The 24,645-nt window shown below is 37.1% G+C and overlaps 1 protein-coding gene across 1 annotated transcript in view; it reads right to left on the reverse strand.

Moving 5' to 3' along the window:
* Gycbeta100B (guanylate cyclase soluble subunit beta-1-like) overlaps nucleotides 1-24,645 on the reverse strand; it is a 123,260-nt gene that overhangs the window by 12,730 nt on the left and 85,885 nt on the right. The window contains exons 8-10 of the mRNA XM_090373395.1: nucleotides 23,038-23,178; nucleotides 22,182-22,339; nucleotides 12,825-12,957 (exon numbers count right to left, since the gene is read on the reverse strand). Coding sequence (XP_090229521.1) covers nucleotides 12,825-12,957; nucleotides 22,182-22,339; nucleotides 23,038-23,178 — 432 coding nt within the window. The remainder of the gene's footprint in view (nucleotides 1-12,824; nucleotides 12,958-22,181; nucleotides 22,340-23,037; nucleotides 23,179-24,645) is intronic.

Here is a 24,645-nt window from a genome sequence, read left to right on the forward strand (position 1 = left end):
ACTGGCTAAGTCAGTAGGAGGTTTTGATGATATGACTACTGAAGACGTTCACCAATTATTGATAGAAAAAGAGGCTGGCAAAGTGGATTTGGTGGAAATCGCATTGGAGGTAAACCAAATCAATTCAGTGGATGATAGCACAGATGAAATTCTAAACTTCCAAATTTTACACTAAAAAGCATACGGGAAGGCATAAAGTTAGCCAAGCAATCAGAATCTTATTTTTTGAATGCAGATCCTTCTACTGAAAGGAGCACAAATTTCAAAAGGGAACTGCAGAAATGTTTAGCTCCATACTACGAAATTTACAAAGATCTATCAAGCAAAAGCAAACAAACCCAGATTACTGATTTTTTAAAGAAAGCCAAAGATACATGAAATCTAGATGCTGCAGAAGAAAATTCAGAAGGTGATATTCTGCAACAGACAAAACATTCTCTTTTGATTGTGCTTAGCAGTGATTAAGAGGAAGAAAATTAAATTAACGTACATTATCTGACATATATGTATCACAGTTTGTAAGGTAAGATGTTTGTTCAGTTATTACTATTTAAGTTACTACTATTATAAAAATCAAGTTAAAATATTTAGTTATTACTATTATAAAAATTAAGTTTTTTCCGTTTATAAAAATACTATTATAAAAATTAAATAAAAATAAAAAAAATGGTGTATTTTTGTTAGCTTTTGGAGCGTAACCTGCCTTTTTGTACTGGTTGTTAGTCCCATATAACATGGTTTTGCATTACATGAGATTTTGTAGGAACCAAACTACCGTGTTATACGAGGGTTACCTGTACATGATATCAAAATTATTTTTTGCATCCAGCTTCTTTGTAACCACATCGTAATCCAGTCAATTTGTAATCCAGTCAAATTGGTCAGACAAGACTTCCCCTTGACAACCCATGCTGTGTCTGAATTATTACTGCTGTCTTGTCTAGATGATCCTGCAATGCTTCTTTAACCAGTGACTCCATTATTTTCCCTGGAACAGAAGTCAAACTAACAGGTCTGTAATTACTCATGTCACCCTTTGATCCCTCCCCCCTGATGAATTGGAGATACATTTGCACATCTCCAGTCCGTGCGGATCCCCCGAGTCCAAGGATGCTCTCGTAATTATGGCTAAGGGTTTGCTTACTTCCTTTACCACCTCATTTAATATAACAGATAGATTGCATCTAACCCCCCCCCCCCCCCGCCCCGGTGCCTCCGTAGCCAGGTGGGCAGGAGCAGCAGTGCATAGCACACACTTCTTGATTAGACCAGGGTTCAAGCCCGTGACCACCAAATACAGAGGATGCGGAAAGGTCAGGGAATGACCACCGCATATATCCGGAGCAATATGGCCTTAGTTGCTAATGCTCCTAAAAACCAAACAACAACAACAACAACCATCTACCCCAGGTGCCTTTCTTATATTCAACTTCAACAATTTCTCCTCCACTTTGCTCTCAGTTATTACAAAATCATTTAACTCCCTGTTAGAGTTTGATAAACATCTGGCCCTCTCCTCCTTGAATAACTCATGTGTGAATGTAGATGCAAAATACTCATTTAGTTTGGCAGCTATCTCAGAATGATCATCTACAGTCAAACCATTGATATCAAGTGAACCAATCTGATTCATCCCCTTCCTTTTAGAATTTATATAAGTGAAGAAGTCTTTGCTGTTTTTCTTTGCATCCTTTGCCCAAGATTTTTCATAATCTGCCTTCCCTTGCCTACAGATTATCTTGTATCTACCATAGGGTCCTGTGTCGCCTGATAATTTATGTGCATCCCATGCATTTTTCTTCTCTGCCACGAGTCTCATTAGTTCATCTGGCATCTATTTGGGCCTAAACCTAGAGCACTATTTCTTAGTTGGAACAAAAAGCCTATTAGCGTCCAAAATTACTTTCTTGAATGCTTCCCATTTAGAATTTGCTGTTGGTAACATCATCAGTTGGTCCCACTGTATAGAACCTAAATAAACTCTGAGACCACTGGAGTTGCCTTTACTGATCACTATGGATTGGTCACTCGCACACTGCTGATAATCAGATTAAGAGCTCTACTCCCTCTTGTTGCCTCTCTAACATGCTGCTGTAGAAAACAATCATCCAGTAAATCCACAAAAGCCTTGTTAGTGTGCGAGTGATCAACCCACAAGTTCCAGTCTATATATGGGAATTTAAAATCAGACACTCTGATTTACTGTCCCACTTTATTTCTCTGTATAATTGTTCATTGTACTCATCAGAGTCATTAGGCCTATAACCAACTCCTACCCTCATATTTGCTTTCCCATTGCGCTTCCTTAGATTTTATGTGTTTCTTAACTAATAGCATAATCCCTCCTTCCTTTCTATTCTCTCTATCCTTTCTGTACACATTGTACTCCCCAAATTCCAATTCTGCATCCCTCCGAGTGGTACCATTTCTCTGATATCCCAACAATCTTGGATGTCTTAACCAGCACTTCAAATTCATCAAATTTATTTACTCTATTTCTAGCATTGGTGTACATGGAAGTATACATGCACCTATTCTTACTATTAGTTACTCTAACACAGCCCATGTATTTACTTGTTTCATGACTCCCAGCAACTGGATTTCTGGACTGCTGCTCATTCCAATAGAAGCAGTGCAAGATTTATTTCCACCTCTGCCTGCGGCTACTGTTAATCTAATAATCTGGGAATCCCCCTCAAGCTAGCAGTTTTCCAACCCACCTAACATTGCCTCGATAGCATCAGCAAATATTCTTGCACCCCTTCTATTTAAGTGTATCCCATCCCTGTAGAAGCAATCTCTTCTGTTAACAAGCACAGACCACACTGAGAAAAATTCTATCCCGTGAGCCCTGCACAATCTCTCCAGGCCAAAGTGATTGTCAAGGCTCTCATCAAATACTTCCTTCTATTGTGTCTGGGCAGGATTGCAGACACTTTCCAATTTAACCCTAACTCGCGACTTTTTTTTAGCACTGACCTGTACTTGCTTAGTAAATCTGCAGATCTCCTACACTTAATGGCATTAGTGCCAATGTGTAGAAGAAGGGATCCTTCAAATTCTCTTAAAAACAAAGTAAAAGAGAAACTCAAATCTCTCCTAGAATAGAAGAAAAATAGAGAAAATCTATTTAAGAAACTCAACCCCAGTGGTTCCAAAGCTCCAACCATTTTGGCTAACACCAAAGTCCATAAAACTGGTTTTCCAATAAGGCCTGTAGTCAGCGGGCATTTCCACCCAAGTAGATGGATTCCAGTGTGGCTGAATAAACTCCTTACATACTTAATATGCAGAAGACCTCACTCTATCAAAAACTCGGTAGAAGCCATACAAAATATTAAGAACCTGAACCATCAACCAGAAGACCACCTAGTTTCTTTTGACATTGAATTCACCTACACTACTATGGTTATATTCATAATGAAACAGAATCAATAATTGCAAGCAACCTTGACCACCAGGTCCCTATCAGATATCCGAAGCCTCTGTCTCTTCAAGAGACATGGAGCTCATAGACTTGTTACTAGGACAATTCTACTTTTGTTTTAATGGTTCCTACTTCAAACAAGTCCTAGGTATCAACATGATAATTCTCTAATTCTCTATCTCCTCTTCTCTCAGCAATATCCATTAGTAACTTGGGAGATTCCTTTCTCGTCTTACAAACACTTGAGCAAAAACTATGGATAAGGTATGCCGACAGCATTCTCTTAGTCTGGAACCAAGCAAGGAAGCTCTCATGGAATTCTATACTAACCTGAATGATTACCACAACAAAATTTGCACAAACTTGAAATTGAAGAAAATAAGCAACCGTATCTAGATGTTTTGTTGACAAGAACTTGAAATGGAATCTCAAGATATGTTTACAGAAAGTCCACTGATACAGAAAGAATCTTCCACTTTACATCTTTTCCCCCATTTGCATCAAAAATAGGCATCTTCATCTTATGTTAGGAGAGGGATAAGGAGCACCTCCCACAAGAATTGAATAACATCAGATTCGTCACAAAACTTACACAGTTACCCATCAAGAATCATGAAGAAGATCATAACTAGTACAATTTAAGATTTCAACAACCCTGATAAGGAATTCAGGAATCTTCCAGGAAAGATAATCATACCATATGTCTTGGAATCAGCATAGCCATCTTAAAAACAGATAACTTACGATATCCAATTCTTCTACACACCATTGACATCTTTAAAATGGAATCTGACAAAAAAAAAAAAATCCATGCAACTCAAGAAGCCCCATATACTTCTTACAGTGTTCATGCAACTCTACCTATATAAGTGATTCGTACAAAAGGTTATATAAGAGAATGGAAGAACACAGGAAGGACACAATGTATGATAGAACTAACAAATCTGAAACAGCAGCTCATGTCTCTCTTTCTCTATCGCTTGCTCTTGTAGAGGCATGCAGAAGTACCAAAACTTTTTTAATTTTTTCACAAAGTCATACTTGAGGAGAACCTTCATGATCTAGCCAGTACCTTTTACCTTTGGTTGAAGTCAACCCTATTAGAGGGTAGTATAATTCTTAATCCTGATTGATCACATTCTTTCTTGTACTATGAAAATGGTTGTGCCCCACCAGAGTTAAGCTATCCCAGTCTAGCAGTCTACTTCGTCTTCACTATCTCTCTCTCCCCCTCCATCCTTTCTTTCCTCCCTCTGGTATTCGGGTAAGCATTTCCAGGACCTTACTTATTTGATAATCCTTCTTTAGATGTTACTTTTATAACCCCCCCCCCCCACTTTCACGGTTAACATAATTTTCTGTATATTTTTTTGTGCACCTCCTTTCTATAACATTGTGGTTTCCAAATTTAAATTCAAATATTCTCAATATTTCTCATGTACAATTTCTTGTAAAATATTCTTTGTAATTTTGTAAAGAATTTAACATAAAGAATTTGGCGCCTCCGTAGCCAGGTGGGCAGGAGCAGCAGTGCGTAGCACACGCTTCTTGATTAGACCGGGGTTCGAACCCATGACCACCAAATACAGAGAATGTGGGAAGGTCAGGGAATGACCACCGCATATCCCCAGAGCAATATGGCCTTAGTTGCTAATGCTCCTAAAAACCAAATAACAAACAACAACATAAAGAATTTAACCTAACTTGATGCCAATATTGTAATAAAATTCATTAATGTAACTTCATAATGCATCCTGTTGTAACCCTGCTGCAAATTGCTAATTTGATTTCTTTTATGTTTTAACTTCCCCTGTAGGCCTGATGATGTGGTTCAGTTAAACCTTGATAGGTCACTCACCAGGCCTCCGTAGCCGAGTGGTCAGGAGCGGGAGTGCAGTAGCACACGCTCCTTGAGTAGACCGGGGTTCAAGCTCCTGACTGCTAAATATGGTCGATCTGCCAACCCGCACTGGACCATCATGGCAGATTATGGTCTATTTTCCCTCAACCTGAATTGTTGAGGAGGCTTCCATCCTGCAGTGGGTTGATAATGGCTGTAGTTTACCTTTTTTTTTGGATCACTCAAGTATTGTGTATTCAGCGTAAATTGATGTGATTCACTTCAATAAACATTTAAAACTACATGTGGTATAAAATTGTTTTTAATTTCCTTTAAATCAAAGGGGAGGCGCCTCCGTAGCCAGGTGAGAAGGAGCAGCAGTGCATGGCACATGCTTCTTGATTAGACCGGGGGTTGAGCCCATCACCACCAAATACGGAGGATGCGGAAAGGTCAGGGAATGATCACCGCATATCCCGGAGCAATATGGCCTTAGTTGCTAATGCTCCTAAAAACCAAATAACAAACAAACACAAACAAATCAAAGAGGTTTTTGGTTTTTTTTTTTTTTTTTCGTAAAAAGGATAAATGTTGATTCCGATGTTGTATAGCAGAGGGTCTTTTACTGCATTTTTGGTAGAATATAATTTTTCATGACTGTAGCAGATCATGCTGGTGTATTATTCCAAAAAAATGTTTCTAAATTGGAAATCATTAAAAAAGTATGATTTGGGCAGGACAAAGAAACATATTTTAAATGAAACGGTATTAGATTTAACTGCTAGAGTTGCAAAATGGACCATGTTTATGTTTCAAATGATGGCAATAATGATGCAGAGGCTGCTGCTGCTGCTATGGTAGGTCACAAGAATGGCATTGCCACAGTCTCTGCCACTTAATCAGTTTAGGTCCAACAGCTTATAGTTTTATCAGTATTATTGAAAATAAAAAAATGTTTTTCACTATGACTTTTATCAATTTCAGTGTGAAAACTTTCAGGCATGCAGTATTGATAATTTTTAACCTGCTATAATGGTTAAAAATCTATTGATTTTCACCCACTTTTTCGATAAATCTCCTACTTTTTCCCTGCTTTTTCTATTAAAAGTGATAATCTCCTTTCTTTCAAAAAGTCAAAGGTAGGAATGTGATTTATCACATTCCTACCTTTGACTTTTTGGAAGGCATTTAATATAGTTAAAGTACAATTTATTATAGCTATACATAAATCAAGCTTTGAAACACTTAACTAAGTTGAAGTTAAACATAAAAAAGGCACCTGGGTGGATGGGATCTATCCAGTTATACTAAAGGAGGCAGCAAAGTAAGCAAGCAAACCCTTAGCCATAATTATGAGAGGTTCCTTAGATTCAAGGGAGGCCCCATGGACTGGAGGTGTGCAAAAGTATCACCAATTCACAAAGGGGATTCAAAAGGTGACACAGGTAACTATAGACCTGTTAGTTTAATTTGTGTTCTGGGGAAAATAATGGAATCACTGGTTAAAGAAGCATTGCAGGATCATAAAGACAAGACTGCAGTAATAGTTAAGACACAGCGTGGGTTTGTTAAAGGGAGGTCTTGTATGACCAATTTGATTGGATAATATGATGTGGTCACAAAGGAACTAAATGCCAAAAATAATTTTGATATCATATACTTGGATTTCAGGAGAAATCCAAGTATATGACAAATTGGAGAGGTATGGCATTAATGGTAAGTTGCTACAATGGATAAAGGGATGGTTGAGTGGGAGACAACAGAGAGTGGTAATCAACGGACACTGCTCTTCGTGGATGAATGTTATTAGTGGAGTTCACCAGGGTTCGGTGTTGAGCCCATTGTTGTTGTATATTTATCAATGATATTGATGAAAGTATATCAGGTTTAATGTCGAAGTTTGCAGATGATACAAAGGTTGGCAGTGTTGTTAACGACTGTAAAGACAGTATGCTACTCCAACTGGGCCAACCAGGCTAGCCAGGTGGGTAAAGTGTCTGCCTGGCAACCCAAAGGTCGCAGGTTCGAATCCCGCCTTGGGTTTGGATCAGAGTAAAAATGCAAAACCTTTTGGGAGGTGTATTATGGCCACAGAAGCTGATGCGCCAACAACTAAAAAAAAAAAAACTCCAACTGGATCTAGATAAGTTGGGCAAATGGGCTGAAAAGTGGCAACTGAAGTTTAACATTGACAAATGCAAACTACTGCATATGGGTAGCAATAACCCAAGAGAAATGTGTGGTACTACACTCCACTTCCTTGAGTGGAGTGTAGTACCACACAATGGGATAATTCTGGGATAATTGTGCAGTCAAATATGAAGTTCACTGAGCAGTGCAGAGGGGCGGCCAGGGTAGGTTATGGAGTCTTGTCGATGATATATAGGAATTTTGCTAGCAGGGACAGGGAGGTGATTAACCCATTATTCAAGGCAATGTCAGGCCACACCTAGAGTACTGTGTACAGATCTGGAGGTCTCATTTTAGGAAGGATGTAGGGTTGCTAGAACAAGTACAAAGAAGGGCAGCAAGATTGGTGAGGGGGAACAAAGGGTGCTCTTACCAAGAAAGGCTTAAGTTCTGCAAATTGTAGCACCTGGAGAGTAGGCACCTGCGAGGTGATCTGATTGAAGTGTATAAGGCCTTGAATGGGTTGAGCAAGCTGAATGCTGATGGGATTCTTCCTCTTGCTCAGATTAAGAACCTGCGGGGGACACAGATTTAAATTGAGGAAAGACAGTTGTAGAATAGATGTGTGGAAATTTGCCTTTAGCCAGCAGGTAGTTGATTGGTGGAACAGACTTCCATCTTTTGTTTTGGAAGTTGATTGCCTAAATAAATTTAAGGCTGAGCTGGATAGGCATTTGGAACGAATGGAGGGGTGAAATGGGAGGTTTTTTTTTTTTTTTGGCTGATGCTGCATAAGCTTGCTTTCTTGCATCGTATGCCTCTTCTAATGCTAACTGGTTTTTTGTTGGGTTTATCTTTAAAATGGTGTTCATATGCCAGTTGCTAAGTAGTCCACTGGAGTGAACTTATTGGTAACTCTGTAGGAAGCATCTGAATCAGTTATTGTATAATCTTTGTTGTTCCTACTGTGCCAGACAGTGACTGTAGGGAGTATGAGTAGTTTATGTGCAGGGGAGGCATTGTTAAGGCTGCATTATGTCAAGGAACTGGGTATATTCTTGTGTGTATGCTATATCCAAAATTTTCATTACTTCATACATGTTGTCCCTCGTCTACTTTTACTTTACAACTGAATACATCATGATTTGTCAAACTAATAGAACAAACTTAATTGTGAAAAGATCTAAACCTCCCAAAAACTTCCTCATTCATTTCACAAGTATGCATCTTCTCAGTTCCAATCTCAGTGATGTGCATTTCCACTTGCTGTCAGCCAAGCGCCACTTATATTTCTGACAGAATCCCAATTATTGGATGCCTCAACTACTGCTCACCTCAGTTGTCCTAATTATTCACTGTACAGTTTCTTTTGCTTCAAAGGTGGCACTTGTGCATATGTCCACCCTGATATTCCCTGTCAGAGACTTATTAATTTGGAATCTCCTCTTTTCAGTCTTCTCTTCACACAGATTGTTCATTTACTGCCAGAATACCAATCAGTTCTAACATATCCAACATTTCTTCATCTTTTTTTTTTCATGAACAACACTTCAAAGTACATTGGTCCTCTAGGCATTGCAGTTACAACTTGATGATAGTTTCTTCTCCAGTGGAGCCTTCCTCTCATGGCTGTTCTTAGGCTTGTGTTGTTTGGGCATTACAGGAATGCAAAATGGGATTTCTATTCTTCTGCTTCTCACAGAAGAATAGAGATTTCTGCAAGATTTATATTCTTCTGTTCTTTGGTTGGATTACTGTTTTGATCTTCCGATCCTAATGATTTCTTAAATCATGTCAGTGAAATCATTCCTATAGGGATGAAATCCTTTATTCTGCATTCCACTCTAAAAGTGTATCCCTTATCTAACTCTTGGTTTTGCAACAAATGTGTGTAAGGTAAGAATGTAGTTTATAACAATTGGCTTTTGTTGAAATCTCCAGTTTCATTTTTTTATTTATACTGAAGCTTGCAACAATTGTAGAACAATTATTAATCAGCCCGAACTTGATTTTGAACAAGCTAAGAGTAAAAAAAAAACTTGCTTCTTGTCTAACGGGTTGTTGGGCATTCTGGTGCAACTTCTGTCCACAATACCCTCACTTCTATTACATCTAGATGGTTCTGTTGCTTTCTCAGCTAAAGACAATGTATCCTTGATGTTATCTTATATCCATGTTAGAAGGATAATGATCTTTAACAATCCTAAGTTGAGATCAACTTGTAAGGTCACAGAACAGAGATCAGCAGGGCATTCACACAAGAGGAAAGGTAACAAAACAAAATTTGAATTTTGTGTGACAGTTAATTCTGATGTGTCAGTGTTTACTTGGATTGTGTCAGTGAAATTATTCTTTTAGGGATGAAATCCTTTATTCCTCACTGCACCTTAAAATCTAATCCCTTATCTTAAATCTTGGTTTCCAATAAATGTGCCAAGTCTGCTAAAGATCAGAACGTTTGTTTGTTATTTGATTTTTAGGAGCATTAGCAACTAAGGCCATATTGCTCCGGGGATATGCGATGGTCATTCCCTGACCTTTCTGCATCCTCTGTATTTGGTGGTCACGGGCTCGAATCCTGGTCTGACCAAGAAGCGTGTGCTACGCACTGCTGCTCCTGCCCACCTGGCTACGAAGGCGCCTATACAAGAATGTTGCATATCGCAATTCGCTTTCATACAAATCTCCAGTTTTACTTTCTGACTACACTAAAGCTTGCAACAATTGTAAAGCAGTTATTGGTCAGTCCAAATTAGATTTTGAACAGGCTAAGAATGGAAAACTTGCTTCTTGTCCACCCATATTCCTGCCTCTGTTAAAACCTGATAGTTTAATTCTTCTTCAGCTAAAGATAAAGCCGACTTACTAGCATCATACTTTTTTTATAGCTCTTGTATTAATGATCATGATAAATCACTGCCTACCATTCCCAGTAAACTGCACTCAATTCCTCCTGTGGTCTTCCATCAAAGCAATATTAGAAAAATTCTGAACAATTTTGATGCCAAGAAAGTGCCAGGTTCTGATGGTATTTCTCCACTTGTTCACAAAACCTGTGCTCCTGAGCTTGTTCCTGCTCTGTGTCACCTTTTTCCGCTGGTGTTTTTTATTTCTGCTTGGAAATTTGCTCATATCAAGCCAGTTCCTAAAAAGAGTGACAAATCCCTCCCATTTATCATCCCGCTGTACTTCTACTCTTTCTAAAGTAATGGAGAAATCGATTAACTGCCATCTCCTAAATTATCTTGAAACCTCCCATCTGATCAATGATTGCTAATATGGGTTCAGTCAGTGTCGATCCACTAGTGATATACTGGCTTATGTTACCTATCTATGGACAAATCCAATCGAAAAGTTTGGTGAAACTCAAGCAGTTGCTTTTGACATTTCTAAAGCTTTTGAAATTAAATTGCATTTGGTATAAATGTCTTCATAACAAGCTTACATATAATGGATTTCTGACTGGTTTTTGCTATCGTGCATTCAGTTTTTTCTCTGAGCATTCTCTGTGAGTGATGTTAGATGGCTCTCTATCTTCTAACTTCTCCACTAATGCTGGTGTTCCCTGCAGTTTAGTTCTTTCTCTCACTCTTTTCTTCTTGTATATTTAAGACCTTCTTCCATTGGCTGGAAATCCTATTGATAATTTAGTAATAGCACACTGCATTCCACTTTCCAGTTTGAGAAACCTTGCCCACACAAACAGCTTCAACTTCTTGAATATCCACCATAAATTCATTAAATTGTGATCTCCAGGTAATTCTCCAATGTAGCAATGATAACTTAGTTAATTTCAATCTTTCTGAGACTCAGTCCTGTTTTATATCTTGCAAAAAAAGGCTACAGCTCCTAAGGCTACTTGCCTTCGATAGCACTCGAATTTCTAGAATGATTAGAAGACCCCGACTTCTGATTTCTCTTGGCATAATATAAATATTGCTTCCTCTGCATCTAAAACACTGAGTTTTCTGGTTTGCTCTCAGCTTTACTTTTCTTCTAAACAAACTGCTCGCTATGTACAAATCTCAAATCCAACCTACCATGGAATATTGTTCCCACATTTTGTGTGGTATGGCCAAAATCTCTCTTGGGCTTCTAAACTCAATTCAAAGGAGAGCAGTCATCTTTTACTCTTACTTGTCTCTTACAAAGTCTCTACACTCTCTATCTCACAGATGTTCTGTTTCTGCTGCATGACTTTTCTGTAGATACTGTCATGGCACTGTTCCTCTGAATTCTTTCAAACCAGTCCAAATACATGCTACAACCAATGAACATCCATTTACTGTCTAATTTCAAACTCACAGAACCATATTTTTTTCTTCATCATTTATCCCTTTAACTTTAGCTTTTTGTTGTTGATACAAATTCTTACAAATTCTTACTCCACGCATGACGCTAATTTATTCTAATACCTTTCATGTTTGTTTTCATAAAAAAAGAAAAAAAAATGGAATGACTACACTGTTTCAAAGAAGGAATGGCAAAAGAAGTGAACTAGTTTTACTTGAAGTAAAAATTAGAGCCTGTAGTTTTGCTGACAGGCCTGTTTAGTTTGCATGCTTTCTCAAAGAATCATATCTTGTCCAGCCTCAGATATGAGTGCAATTGGAAGATGTTTACCTCACATTGCAGTTGTGCAATGTTTATACTGTTTACACTTTATGCACAGATTGCAGGAAAATTTGTATGTTCACAAAAAAGGTTAGTTCATCTTTCAGATTTTTCTGTTAAAATAATTTTTCTCTAAGAACAAAACGATCATTTCCTTTATGGTTCATTATTTTTTAGTGTAAATAAAAACTGCATATATGTGTGTAGTACCTTGCTGGAGAGTTAATGTATAAACTTGCATTAAGTTAGGCCATATGAATAATTATTAGGAGTCAGCTGCTGCATGTTAGGTTGGTATGCTTTGCATTATCACAGTTCACATAAAGAAGCACTTTTATATAGGCTAAATATTGTCTCCAAAGTCATCATGCACATGATTTAAAATTGTTTCTCCTTTATTAGTAGTATTATCATTATTAGCTGTTTCTATAATGCTTTGATATTTATGCATTTAGTTTAAATGTAATGTCTTTTTTGTTTTTTAGTTTCGTAAACATAATTAAATACCGTATATAAAGAAATGAATGAACAATATATTTGTTACATAAAGTACTGGTTCTTTAAAAGCAGTGTAACGTTTTGTTTTAAATAAAAAAAAAAAAAAAGCATAGCAAAGTAACTCTGCAGAATAGTAATATGCTTCTAACATATTTTAAATTATATAATTTGAATGTTAAATTAAATAAATATAGCAGATTATCTTAAATAAGAATTTTTTTTTATTTAATATTTCTACATATTTAAAAGACCATCTTCACAAATAAAATATTTCAAACAATAACTATTAAATAGAGGAATGCAATTTTATTGTACTTCAATTTTTTTTGGTGTTTCAACTCTGGATAAGAACCAAACTTTCATTGGTTCCTTTTTTCCTTTCATGTGAACAGGACCACGATATTCAAACTGGAACTCAGGATCATAATTCTCAGGCTCCATGAGACATCTGCAGAGAGAATTTGAAGTGTTATACTGTTATAATTATATAATTTGTATATAATTATCTAGGGACTGGTCATAGTTTTTATGCATTTCATGTATTATTAAAAAACTTTGCAATAAATTTTAATTAAACTTTGTCTGTGGTAGACAAAATTTTGTTTCCTATACTTAAGAAAATGTGTTTTTTATTATTTTTTTTATTAGCATAACAAGCTTAAAAGAAATACACCCAGCTTCAAGTCCAATTTTTCATCTTTCCTCACTTTTTTTTTGAGAAAATGTTCAGGGTTTTCGGGTTTGTAGAAAAAAAAGTTAGAGACTGCATGTGTGGCAGTTGGTACCTAAATATTAAAAGGAAGAATGAACAGAAACAGTGACAGAAGTTAGTTAAACCATGTTTGATTGCTTGGGCAAAATTGTAATCTTTTCATGCAAAAAAGGCCCTCATGCATAGCACAGTTGGTAGAATCGCTGCCCTCCTGACACTGGGTGGAAAAGACCTGAGACTTGAGTCCTGTCAATGATGCGAGGAATTTTTATGAGCCTTTTTCATAATGTGGCTGAGTTAGTTGGTCTCAAGTGAGGGTAGCATGGTGTTTTCTCATGGAAATTCTGGTTTACCATCCAGAGAACAGAAAATTAACCACAGAATACGCACAATTTACAGACAGTACACACAGAGCAATATGGCCTTAGTCACTGATGCTCCTAAAACCTTATTACTACAAGTTTCATGTTAAATTAAATAGTTTACAAAATTGTAATTTGGAGGAAAAAAAGTTTCATTATGTGTACATTTGCTATTATCATCAGGTGTCATGCAATGATACAGTTGGATCACAGTGAAGAAACAGGCTTGTATGCACTTCCTAATTCTTTTGTATTATAACATTTTAGGTTTTGTTAAAGTAGTCATTTAATTTTTGTTATTCACTTAATTTATGTAATGTCTTATAAACTTAATTTCTGTAATTTTTAAAAATCCAAATCATGTAATTTTAAGTTATTTTCTGTAATATTTTGTAAACTTAATTCCTTTTTGTAAAGTTAATTCTTGTAAGATATTTTTCTTTTCATATTTAAGTTTAACTTCTTAAGAGTTTAAATAGCAGCTTAATTTTTGTTATCTGCTTAATTTCTGTTATATTTTAATAATTTAATTACTGTAGTATTGTGTTTAATAATGTTTGCTACAAGATCCACTTCAAATGCTTCATTAGGATTATATCATAACTCAGATTGGAATAGCTGTTTGCAATTCCTCTGAGTTGTGTTCATTACTGGTACAGTCTGTGGAATGTACAAATTAAAAGGTCATAAATCCTAGATCAACTAATGATTGTCTTCTGTGTGCTATATGCAAGTAGAATATTGATCTAAAACTTCATGCATTGCTAGATGAAATTAAATCACTGAAGAAGTGAGTTCCTATTCTAGAGACAAAACTGTAGATTCAGCAACTCAGGTAGCCAGTTACCTTCTAGGTGATGCATTCCCAATACAAGCCTCAGTAGGCAGTAGTCATGTAAGACTGCTATGGTTCAAAAGGTCATAGTTTTATTGAAGGGACTGTTGTTAGGAAAACAGGTAACATTTTTTGCAATAAATAGGGATAGGTACAATAAATAGGGATGGTGGAATTTTTATTCCCAGCAGACATATGAGGCTATCTGCTGGGGATGAAAATTTATGCTATAACAAACAGGTTGTCAGCTTTTAAGGAGACTAAAGGAAACATTATTATTCTTATGAGAAAACAGATGACATTACCTGGTTGACTAATCTGAATTCAGCTTTTGGTTTCAGAGACTGTCAGATATTGCAATATTCCCACTGTATTTTATTATTACTGTATTAGTTATACTGACCTCTTATGATTTATCTCTGCATCAGTGCTATGCATTTTAACTCATTTCACTAATTCTTTACCAGTTGCTCTGGTTGGTTGGTTGGTGTCGTGTCCATTTGAAGTCAAATTGAACCATGCGCTGATATCACTGCTTTAGCTAAGTCCACGATCTTTTCGTTATAAAGTTCTCCCTGAAAAGGGGATTCGTCCATGCTTTGCGAAGTCGCCTGAATTGCAGGACAGCTGAAGATGTGTTCCGGAGTAAGCTGTTCTTTCGGACAGTTTCTGCAAAGTTTATAAGTTCTGGTACCATCCGCACTAATTTTCATACCTGCCATGTGTCGAGTTCTCAGTCTGGCAATGGTCTTAGTGATGTTCCTATTTGCATTAATCTCGCAGATTTGGTGATCAGTTTCTATATGTTTCTGTGTGAGTCTGTGTCTGGCGATGGCATTAGCATCATCTAGAGTTATGGTTTTTGAGGTGTTGTGATTTAAGTTTCTTGCCTCTTTTGCCAGTTGATCGGCCGCCTCATTTCCTTCTATACCCACATGCGCAGGCATCCACTGTAGTGTGCAGCTCTTTCCCAATTGATGAACTGTCTCCAAATGTCGGTGAATGTCCTGTGTGAGTCCTGTGCGTCCATGTTTTATTGCCAGCAGGGCCGCTCTTGAGTCGCAGAAGATTACAAGCCCTCTGGCTCTGTCTATGTCTCTTAGTGAAATATAACTATTTAGGGCCTCAAGGATTGCCCTTAGCTCACATGTAAAGTTAGAGGCGATGCTGCCTGCACCTATGCTTTGTTGCATTTTTGTAGTATTTGTCAGGGTGGTGTGTATGCCTGCTCCGCCCTTGAGGATCGTCTCGTCAGAGGATCCATCGGTATACATCTGTACTAAGTCACGCCCCGAATAAGTCTCAATTGTTTTGATTTCTATAGCTTTGACAATGGTCTCGGTTTCTTTTTTTGTGCAGTGTTCCACGAGATCCAAGTTTATTGTGGTATTTTGGGGGATGCAAGATGGTAAGGTAGGCTCTTGAAGTATGTCATATTTTGTGAGTTCAAGATCAAGACTTTCTCTGATTTCCTTATCGTATTTCATGGTAGATGACCTTTTGAGTCTTGACCTGCAGTTCCAATTTATAAAGGTCCTACGGGAGATATGATCAATGTCTCTGCTGTTAGCCTTATTAGTGAATTTAATTGTGTGATATCTTCTTCTTTGATTTAGTGTCTGAAGGCCGCATTCCCGCTCCTTTGGTGTTGTTTGTAGACGAAACAGCCCCGATGATTATTTTGGCTGCTCTTGCTTGGATCCTGTCCAGTTTTCCAAGTGCAGACTCAGAAGCATGCGCCCATATTGGTGCTGCATATTCCAAATTAGCCCTGATAAGTGAGGTATAAGTTGTTTTAAGTGTTTTCGGATTTGCTCCCCAGTTCGTACCACATAAGCTTTTTAGGATGTTTAACTTCTTCAGTGCTCTGTTGGAGCTATTTTCAATGTGTTTGGTGAAGCGTAGTTCTGTGTCGAGGGTTATACCCAGATATTTTGGGTTATCCATTTTTGAAGTGGGCACGCCGTCTATAGCGATAGCTGGGTTAAAGTTCTTTCTGCGGCTTCTGTCTGTGGTAAAAACTGTGTGGTTAGTTTTATGGGGATTTATCTGTAATTTCAGTTCTCTTGCCCAGTCCACAATTCCTTTTAGTGATCTGTTTATGGATATTTCTGATTTTGCCATGTCTCTGCTGATATGCCATATTGCTATGTCATCTGCATAGCATGCAATCTTGGTGTCTTCGTCTATATGTTGTTGGACGTTATTAGTGTATAGCAGGAAGAGCAGGGGACTGAGAACAGAGCCTTGCGGGACTCCCTGCCATGTTCTTCTGTCCCTGGAGTAGGCCTCATTATATCTTACTCTGATCTTTCTGTCTCTTAGAAAGTCTGCAATCCATATTAGGGCGTTACCCTTTATACCATGTTTGTATGCTATTTCAATTAATTTCTTTCTCCAGACTGTGTCAAAGGCCGATGTCATGTCGAGGAAGACAGCAATAGTCTTTTTTGAAGGGTTTTCTTGCAAGCCGTCTATGATTGACTGACATAGATAAAAGAGTTGATCTTCTGTGGCATGTTGTTTCTTGTAAGCTGTTTGGTAGAAATTTAATATTTTCGTTTTTGTGAGTTCATTCATAATTCTAGAATGTATTATACGTTCCGTGATTTTGCAGAGAATACTAGTGAGTGCAATGGGTCTGTAATGTTTACACTCGGTGGGCGATTTCCCCGGCTTAAGTAAGGGGACAATGATTGAGGTTTTCCATGCCTTGGGGAGTTTTCCCTTTTGCCAAGTTATGTTTATTATTTCCAGTAAGCATTTTGTAGCGGTTTCTCCAAAGTGCTTGACCATCTCTCCAAAAATTAGATCACTGCCTGGAGATTTTCTTGCATCAATGTTCCTGATCGCTGTCTTAAGCTCTTGGCAAGTTATAGCCTGAGTAAAGATATCATCATTTTTGTATCCTCTTGCCTCTGTCAGAAGTCTTCTAACTCTTCTATTCAATTTCTTGTCTTCCCTATTGAAGGATAATTTACTGATGTTGGAGTAGTGTGTTGCTAGCATATTTGCTGCCGCTTTGTTTGTATCTGCATCAGAACCAGAAGAGTTGATGATGTTTGAATTCTGATCTGTTGTACTAGAAGAGCATTTATTTAGGGCTCCGACGACTTTCCAATACTTTGCATCTTTCCTTGGGTCTAAGCTGTTGCAAAATTCTGCCCATTTTTTACTCTTACCCTTTGCTATCTCTTCCTCTACCTTTCTTGTAGCTTCGGCAAGCCTGTTTCTGTTTAGGCTTGTGTTGTTGGTCTTTACTAGTTCGTTTAAATGGTCCCTTTCTTTAATCAAAGAATCAATGTTGAGATCTTTCCAATAAGGGACCCACTGTTTTTTCCTTTTACCTCTGGGTATGAACCTCTTGGCCGCAATTGTGATGTTCTTTGTAAGGTTTGAAGTCTTTTCTTCAAGACATTCAGTTCGAGGCTCATTTAAGCATAGTTTGTCCAGTAACTGTGTACCTCATGGAAAAAGGGTTGCCATTGCCGTAGAGAGGTTGGACTTCTACCTGTTGGTCCGCGGAAGGTATTTGATTTCCCTTCTACCACCCAATGGGAGGCATTCCCCGATCCGCCACCTGGGGACGCGCCCTCTAGGGGTTACAGGCTCCCCCGAGGGACCAGTTGCTCTGTGGCTGCAATAGGGTAATATTGTATAATGCATGTATACAAGTAGACTTAGCTTAGTATACCACTGGCTAAGATTTAAAATACAGTTTTGCATGTGGATTTTTATTTTTTTTTAAATAAAGAATACTAAACTCTTACCTATAGTACTACCTCCTGACATTTACCAGTCACACATTCTCAAATACTTTTCAATTAAGCAAGTTTTCAAAAAATATTTTACTATCAACTATGAATGATATAAAGGTAAAAAATAAGATTCGGGACTATCATTTTGTTCCAATTTTCCTTTCAAAATAATTGAGCAATAGTTACGGGGGGGGGGGAGATATGAATACATATCTTCCCTCCCTACATATGAATTTGATTCACATACTGTATATCCAAAGTAAAACAAAAAAGAAAAGAAAATGAAATGTTCTCATCCATTACACTACTGGTTTAACTCTTGTCATTGTGCTTATAATATTCTGATTTACAATTTGAGGTAGTCATTTGTGCAGATAACTAACTGACATTGTAATTAATCAATATTTAATATCATAACTTAATTCCTGGTCAAGACTTTTCAGTGATATGATATATCTTAATAGATGCAAAACTTGATCTAGTATCATGAAACATATGTTCAAGAACAGTTTCCAAAATGTATAATAGATGCTTATGAACTGATTATTTTTTGGTTAAATATAAGAGCATGCTTAAAAAATGCTTAATCTTAAGTCAGATTGTATTTGTGTACGAAACTGGTCAGACATGATAGTAGGTACTGTAATATGCTAAAAGCTTTGTGGATTAATTCAAGGCTTGCTTGTGGCTTTGAAGAGAAATTATTTTTTATCAGTTTGGCTTACCGTGCTGAATAGATGGAATCTATTTAGTAGACATAGACTCTGTTTTGAACAAAGGTAGTGCAGAGATCTTTGCTAATATCATTGAAGAGACTTGCAAGGGCTCAGATTGTATAGCGTTGCTTATTATTAGGAGCATTAGCAACTAAGGCCATATTGCTCCAGGGATATGCAGTGGTCATTCTCTGACCTTTCTGCATCCTCCGTATTTGGTGGTCACGGGCTCGAACCCCAGTCTAATCAAGAAGTGTGTGCTACGCACTGCTGCTCCTGCCCACCTGGCTACGGAGGCGCCAACAAGGGCTCAGAGAAACTGCCAGTTAGGAGGAACAGGAATAGTATAGATATACATTTATCTGATTATATGATTCAGAGTAATGATTACACATACATGATGTTGTTATGTTGTTGTTATTTTGGTTTTTAGGAGCATTAGCAACTAAGGCCATATTGCTCCGTGGATATGCTGTGGTCATTCCCTGACCTTTCCACATCCTCCATATTTGGTGGCTCATGGGCTCGAACCCCGGTCTAATCAAGAAGCATGTGCTACGCACTGTTGCTCTTGCCCACCTGGCTACGAAGGCACCACACATACATGAAGTTCTCTGTGAAAGATTAGTGGTTTTACCACTTGTGACTTATTTGAAGAGGTTTGGGTTCAAGTCCTGTCACAGAGTAGAGAAATTCTTAAAGGCCTCTTCAGTTGGGGCTGTAATTAGCAGATCTCAGGCAGGGGGAGTAGGTTCCCTCCTTGAGTTATTCTGTTTTTGGACACAAAAAACATGTAAATTGGCCTGACATAACACACAGCGGTTCAGTGTGGCCTAAGTTGCTAATGTACCTAAACCAATAATAATAATAATATATCTGAACTGAAGAGTTCTTATATGAGGCTTCAAAAGCCAGTGGGACCGTCTGATATCAGAAAGATGTGTGTTGGCAGTGATCTTTAAGGATTTGCCAAGGTAGTAAATAGTACTAGAGTTTGAAGTGTGTCTATAATAATATAAGGAGTGTTGTCAATGAAATGAGACCCGAAATTCCTGATTAGGACAGCTAATGATGACATAATATTGCTAATAGAAATATGGTGTCAGACAGAAATAGAGAATGATGAATTTCACTATGGCATTACATAATGTATTTAGGAAGGATAGAAAGGGTGAAGGGAGTTATGCTTCTTATCAAATGCAGCTTTGAGTGTAACAAAAGCATTCCTAGATTTGGAACTTATGCATACCAGCATAGAATCTGTGGTTTGAGGTAGTTGGAAGCAAAGAGAAAACAGGGGGCATTCTATAGATCAGAAGATTGTGAGAGCATAAAAAGAGCTTCTATATGCTGATTGAATGGGTGAGCAAGTGTGAAGGCTTTATTGCTTGTGATTTTATTTTGCTCCTTTTTGATTGAAGCAAGTTGGTGGGGAAACTTCATGAAGCCAAAACTTTTAAATCAAATTTCTAATCAAATTGGTCAGACATGATTGCACCATCTTTTGTCTCAGTGTGTGTGATTCCTTTGTCATCTATAATTTTATTTTCCAATGAATCATTGTTTATCATTAATGTTGTCAACTTTGGGCCAGAGTTTTTTTTCAGATTTAATAAAAATATTGAACTTGAAATTTTGTTCATGCTAGTGCTATATTGTAAATGCATCTTTGACATATTTGTGCTTATATATTTTTTTTTTTTTTTTTTTTTTTTACAAAATTCAACTGAAAAACTTTTGACTATGTTGTCTCTTTAGACATTCTAAAACCCCTTCATTTGTAGGTTAGATCAAGGATATTACATTCAGTGGTAAAAACATGGCTTTATATTCCCTTCTCTACATTCCTTACAACTGGGATATGAGGAATGTAGTGTTATCCGGAAAGCAAATAGCCTTTTCATCTAATTTTATTTTCTACAAGTGTTCATTTATAGAAAGTACAAATTCATGAAAAAGCTATTCTTTTAATAATGCAGGTCTATCCATTCTGATTTTTGTGGGTGGTTGTAATAAACTGATCAGAATGAACAATTTATTTATTTTTTTTAAAGCTCTAGGATTAGCTGATTTGCCAACGACAAAAAAGCACCAATTTGGTCCAGTTGCATTAATGTAGGTGGTTACCATGATTCTCTCTGAAATTTTTGTATCTTGGTTTGGCAGGCTCTGATTTTTTTTTGGTTGTCATTTTTGTATAACAGCTTATAATTTAGATGCATTTTTTCCACATTGTAGAGTTGCTCTTCAATCACATTTTTCTCCCTTGATAAATGACTTTAAATCTTGGATAAATTTTTAAACTGCAGGCTGATCAGTGAATAATCTCCCCCTAGTACTCATGAATACCATGATATTTTTTCTAATTTCCAAGCCATCTTGCTATAAAACTTTTTTGCGACAGCAGTCTTTGATAGAAGACCAAGGCCTTTTCTTTGATGCTGTGCTTACAGATCTGTTGATTGGAGTTCTGTGTCTTTCTTTCATAAACCACAGCCATAATCCATTGTCTGTAATTTTAGTTTCAGCAGGTGGCGTGGTGTACTACATTAGCTGCAAGCATAATGGACCAGTGCCCATAGCATTTTTCAGTGTATCATAGGCATCAGATAGCATTTTTTTAAAAGTGAAAGTGGGGAGAGTTGGTGAATCTGGCAATCAGTCAAGTGAAGATCAGTTAAGAGGGCTTTTACTGTATTACATAAAATTTATAAATTTATAAAACACTATAGTATTAAGAAAGAAAATATTCAAGAATTATATTTATACTCTGGTTCTGTTTACAAGCTTCCTACTACTCTAATACTGCAATATTCACATTGGCAACAGCCAACTTTACTTTTATGTTTAACTTCCTAAATATTTAGATAAATGCAAAAATAAAGAAATCTGTGCAGGTGAGGTATTTAAAACTATTCTTTTACTACAAATGACGATGTTTAAATAAAAGCCCTCCAAATTATCACAACAAAAGCTTAAGGTCTTGAATTTATAAACAAGTTAACTAATGTCTGTCGCAGAATAACCTTGTATGCATACCTATTTTGTTCCAATAAAGTGAGATAGAAAACTGACCCAAAGAACAGTTTGACTGTGGTTCTGTGTACAATTGTTCAATTTAAATGAGGTTGATTGTTTCTTACCTGTCTTTCAGAATGTCCTTAAAGTTCTGAAAACCACAGAATCACAATATCTATTTTTACTTTTGTCCCATGGATGTAATTTATTCCAGTGCACTTAATACTGGGTTAATAGTAGCACTACAGATATTTTACTGTTAAAAACTAACCTGTAAGCATCTTCAGACACATTAATACAACCTTTTTCTCCTGTTGTTTCTGTTCTGCTAGTCAGGTTGACAGTGTTTCCAAACAAACAATATCGTGGCATTCTCTTGCCAATAACTCCAGTCACCACTTCTCCTGAGTGAATGCCTATAGTAACTTGCTAGAAAAAAAACAACAGAAATTAGAGTTCTGTCTAAAATTTAAACTGTTTTCTGCAAGGTTATAGCCCTTTCAATATTTTTTAATATTGAAATATTTTTCAGGCACATCTGGAAAATAGTAAAATTCTTACTGCTATAACCTTCATTGTTTTAAATTTTATTATTATTATTATTATTTTTTTTTTTTACATGACTGAAAGATAATTTATCCCAATACAACAAAATCTTATTAAAAAATTTCATCTGAGAAAAATAGATTTTCCAGAATATGTATCCCTAATCATACAAATTGCTGAACCAGTTACAGTATTCTAGATGCTTTATTTGTCTTGTTGAACTTGAATGTACATACATAAATTTTTTCATGGCTCCTCAGGCACTCTTGTGTTGGCACATAAGAGTGCACATGGAGAAGAATGAAGCAGGCTTCAATAGAGATGTTTTCAGAGCCCTTCTTCAGCTTCCTTGCTGTTTATCTTCTCTTCAGACTGCTGACTTGCAGTTATCTCTACAGTCAGTCACACTACCTGTTTGGTGAAAATGTGTTGCTATAGTTGCTTCAGTATACACTATTTACTAGTGGACTGTGCAATCAGTAGATAAATCTGGACAAAAATTTTTGTTACATATAATAGTAGTATTACAGGCTGTTTTCAAGTACTTTCTGATTTAAATATATTAATAAAACTAAACTTACCACATTCTCTTTTTCCTCTGTCTTCACTTGCTTAGAGAGATCCATAATGTCTAGAGCTAGGCGAGCAATACATCTTGCATGACTTTCACATGGTTCAGGTAGTCCACTAACTGCCATATATTTGTCTCCAACAGTCTCTACCTGTGCAAAAGAATACAAGGGGGTTTGAAAAGTTGTGCTCTCAAGGATGGAAGGGTAGTGGTGTAGCATTAAAAATTTATGTATTAATGTATAATGCTTCAAACAGCAACCCACCAAGTTACATGCAGTTTCAGTAATGTCATTTTTTTTAATTACAGGTCTTGAAGTCAACAAAGTTGTGTGACCGAGGAAAGCAAAGTTGTGTGACTGAGGAGAGATGAAATCAGTCACTGTACAGTCATCCAATATTGAAAAAACATGGGACTCATGGCAGAGGTAGTTCACGAGGATATGGTTACAACATTGGGGAACAATGCCTCTTTAAATTACATGGTTAAGAAGTGAGCACCAAAATTTAAGTGAGGGAGGGAGAGCCTGGAAGATAATCCATGCTGTGACATGCAACATTCATCACTCCAGAAGTTGTTGACAGTGTGCATGATCTGGTGATGAGTGACAGTTTAAAACATTGCCAGCATTTTTGGCATCCCACCTGAATGTGTGTACCATATAATAACAGAGGTTCTCACTGTGAAAAAGGTGTCAGCTTGATGGGTCCCAAAGTTGCAGATTAAAAATGCACAGGAATTATTAAGTGAACATTTGCATTGTTTTCAAGCAGATCCAGCAAATTTCCTTGCAAGGTTTGTGATTGTGGATGAGATGTGGGTCCATCACGTTCAGCCATAGACAAAGGAGCAGTTGAAACAGTGGAAACAGCTCTTCTTCCCTCTGAAGAAAGCCAAGTTGATTCCTTCTGCTGGCAAGGTGATAACAACAGTTTTTTGAGATGCTGATGAAGTGTTGCTAGTGAATTACTTTCAAAATGGCCAGACAGACACAGGGGCATATTACGCAGACCTCTTCCTTTTTTTTTTTGCTGATACCTTGGGTTTGGGCCACCCAGGGTATAGAATAATTTGCTGGTACACACTGGTCTATCACTTACTCCAGTGGATACGGGATTGTTGTCCTGTTTTTAGGGCAGTAAGAGTTTTGGAACAGAGGTTTTTGTGGTCACCCATGGTACGTGCGTAGTTGTGGGTCACTTACTCGTGGTGTAGATAGGCACTGGGCAGGCATTCCAGGTGATCTTGGTGGAAAAGTAGACAGAAATAACTGAATAACAACAACATACACTGTACAAATATAACATTACACATATTTTTGCTTTTTACAGAGTTCTGTATTCATCACAGTTTCCAAGATGGAGCTGAATTCAGGTGGCACCCTATATAAGATACTATATGTGTCTACATTATCCAGACTTTGAGGCATTTGCTTGAAAACATCAAAGACAAATTCTGAGGAAAACTCAGCAAAGGAATTTTGTTCCATCAAGACAATCTGCTTGTGCACAAGTCTGCCATGACTGTATGAGCACAGCTTTGAAGTCTTGGACCATCCCCATATTCATCGCTTTGGACTGTGTTAGGCAGACCAAGCTCTTCATTTCTCACAAGAGTT

This window comes from Mastigoproctus giganteus, chromosome 5 (genome assembly GCF_048544385.1).
Source record: "Mastigoproctus giganteus isolate SK-2022 chromosome 5, ASM4854438v1, whole genome shotgun sequence".
Lineage (NCBI taxonomy): Eukaryota > Metazoa > Arthropoda > Arachnida > Uropygi > Thelyphonidae > Mastigoproctus > Mastigoproctus giganteus.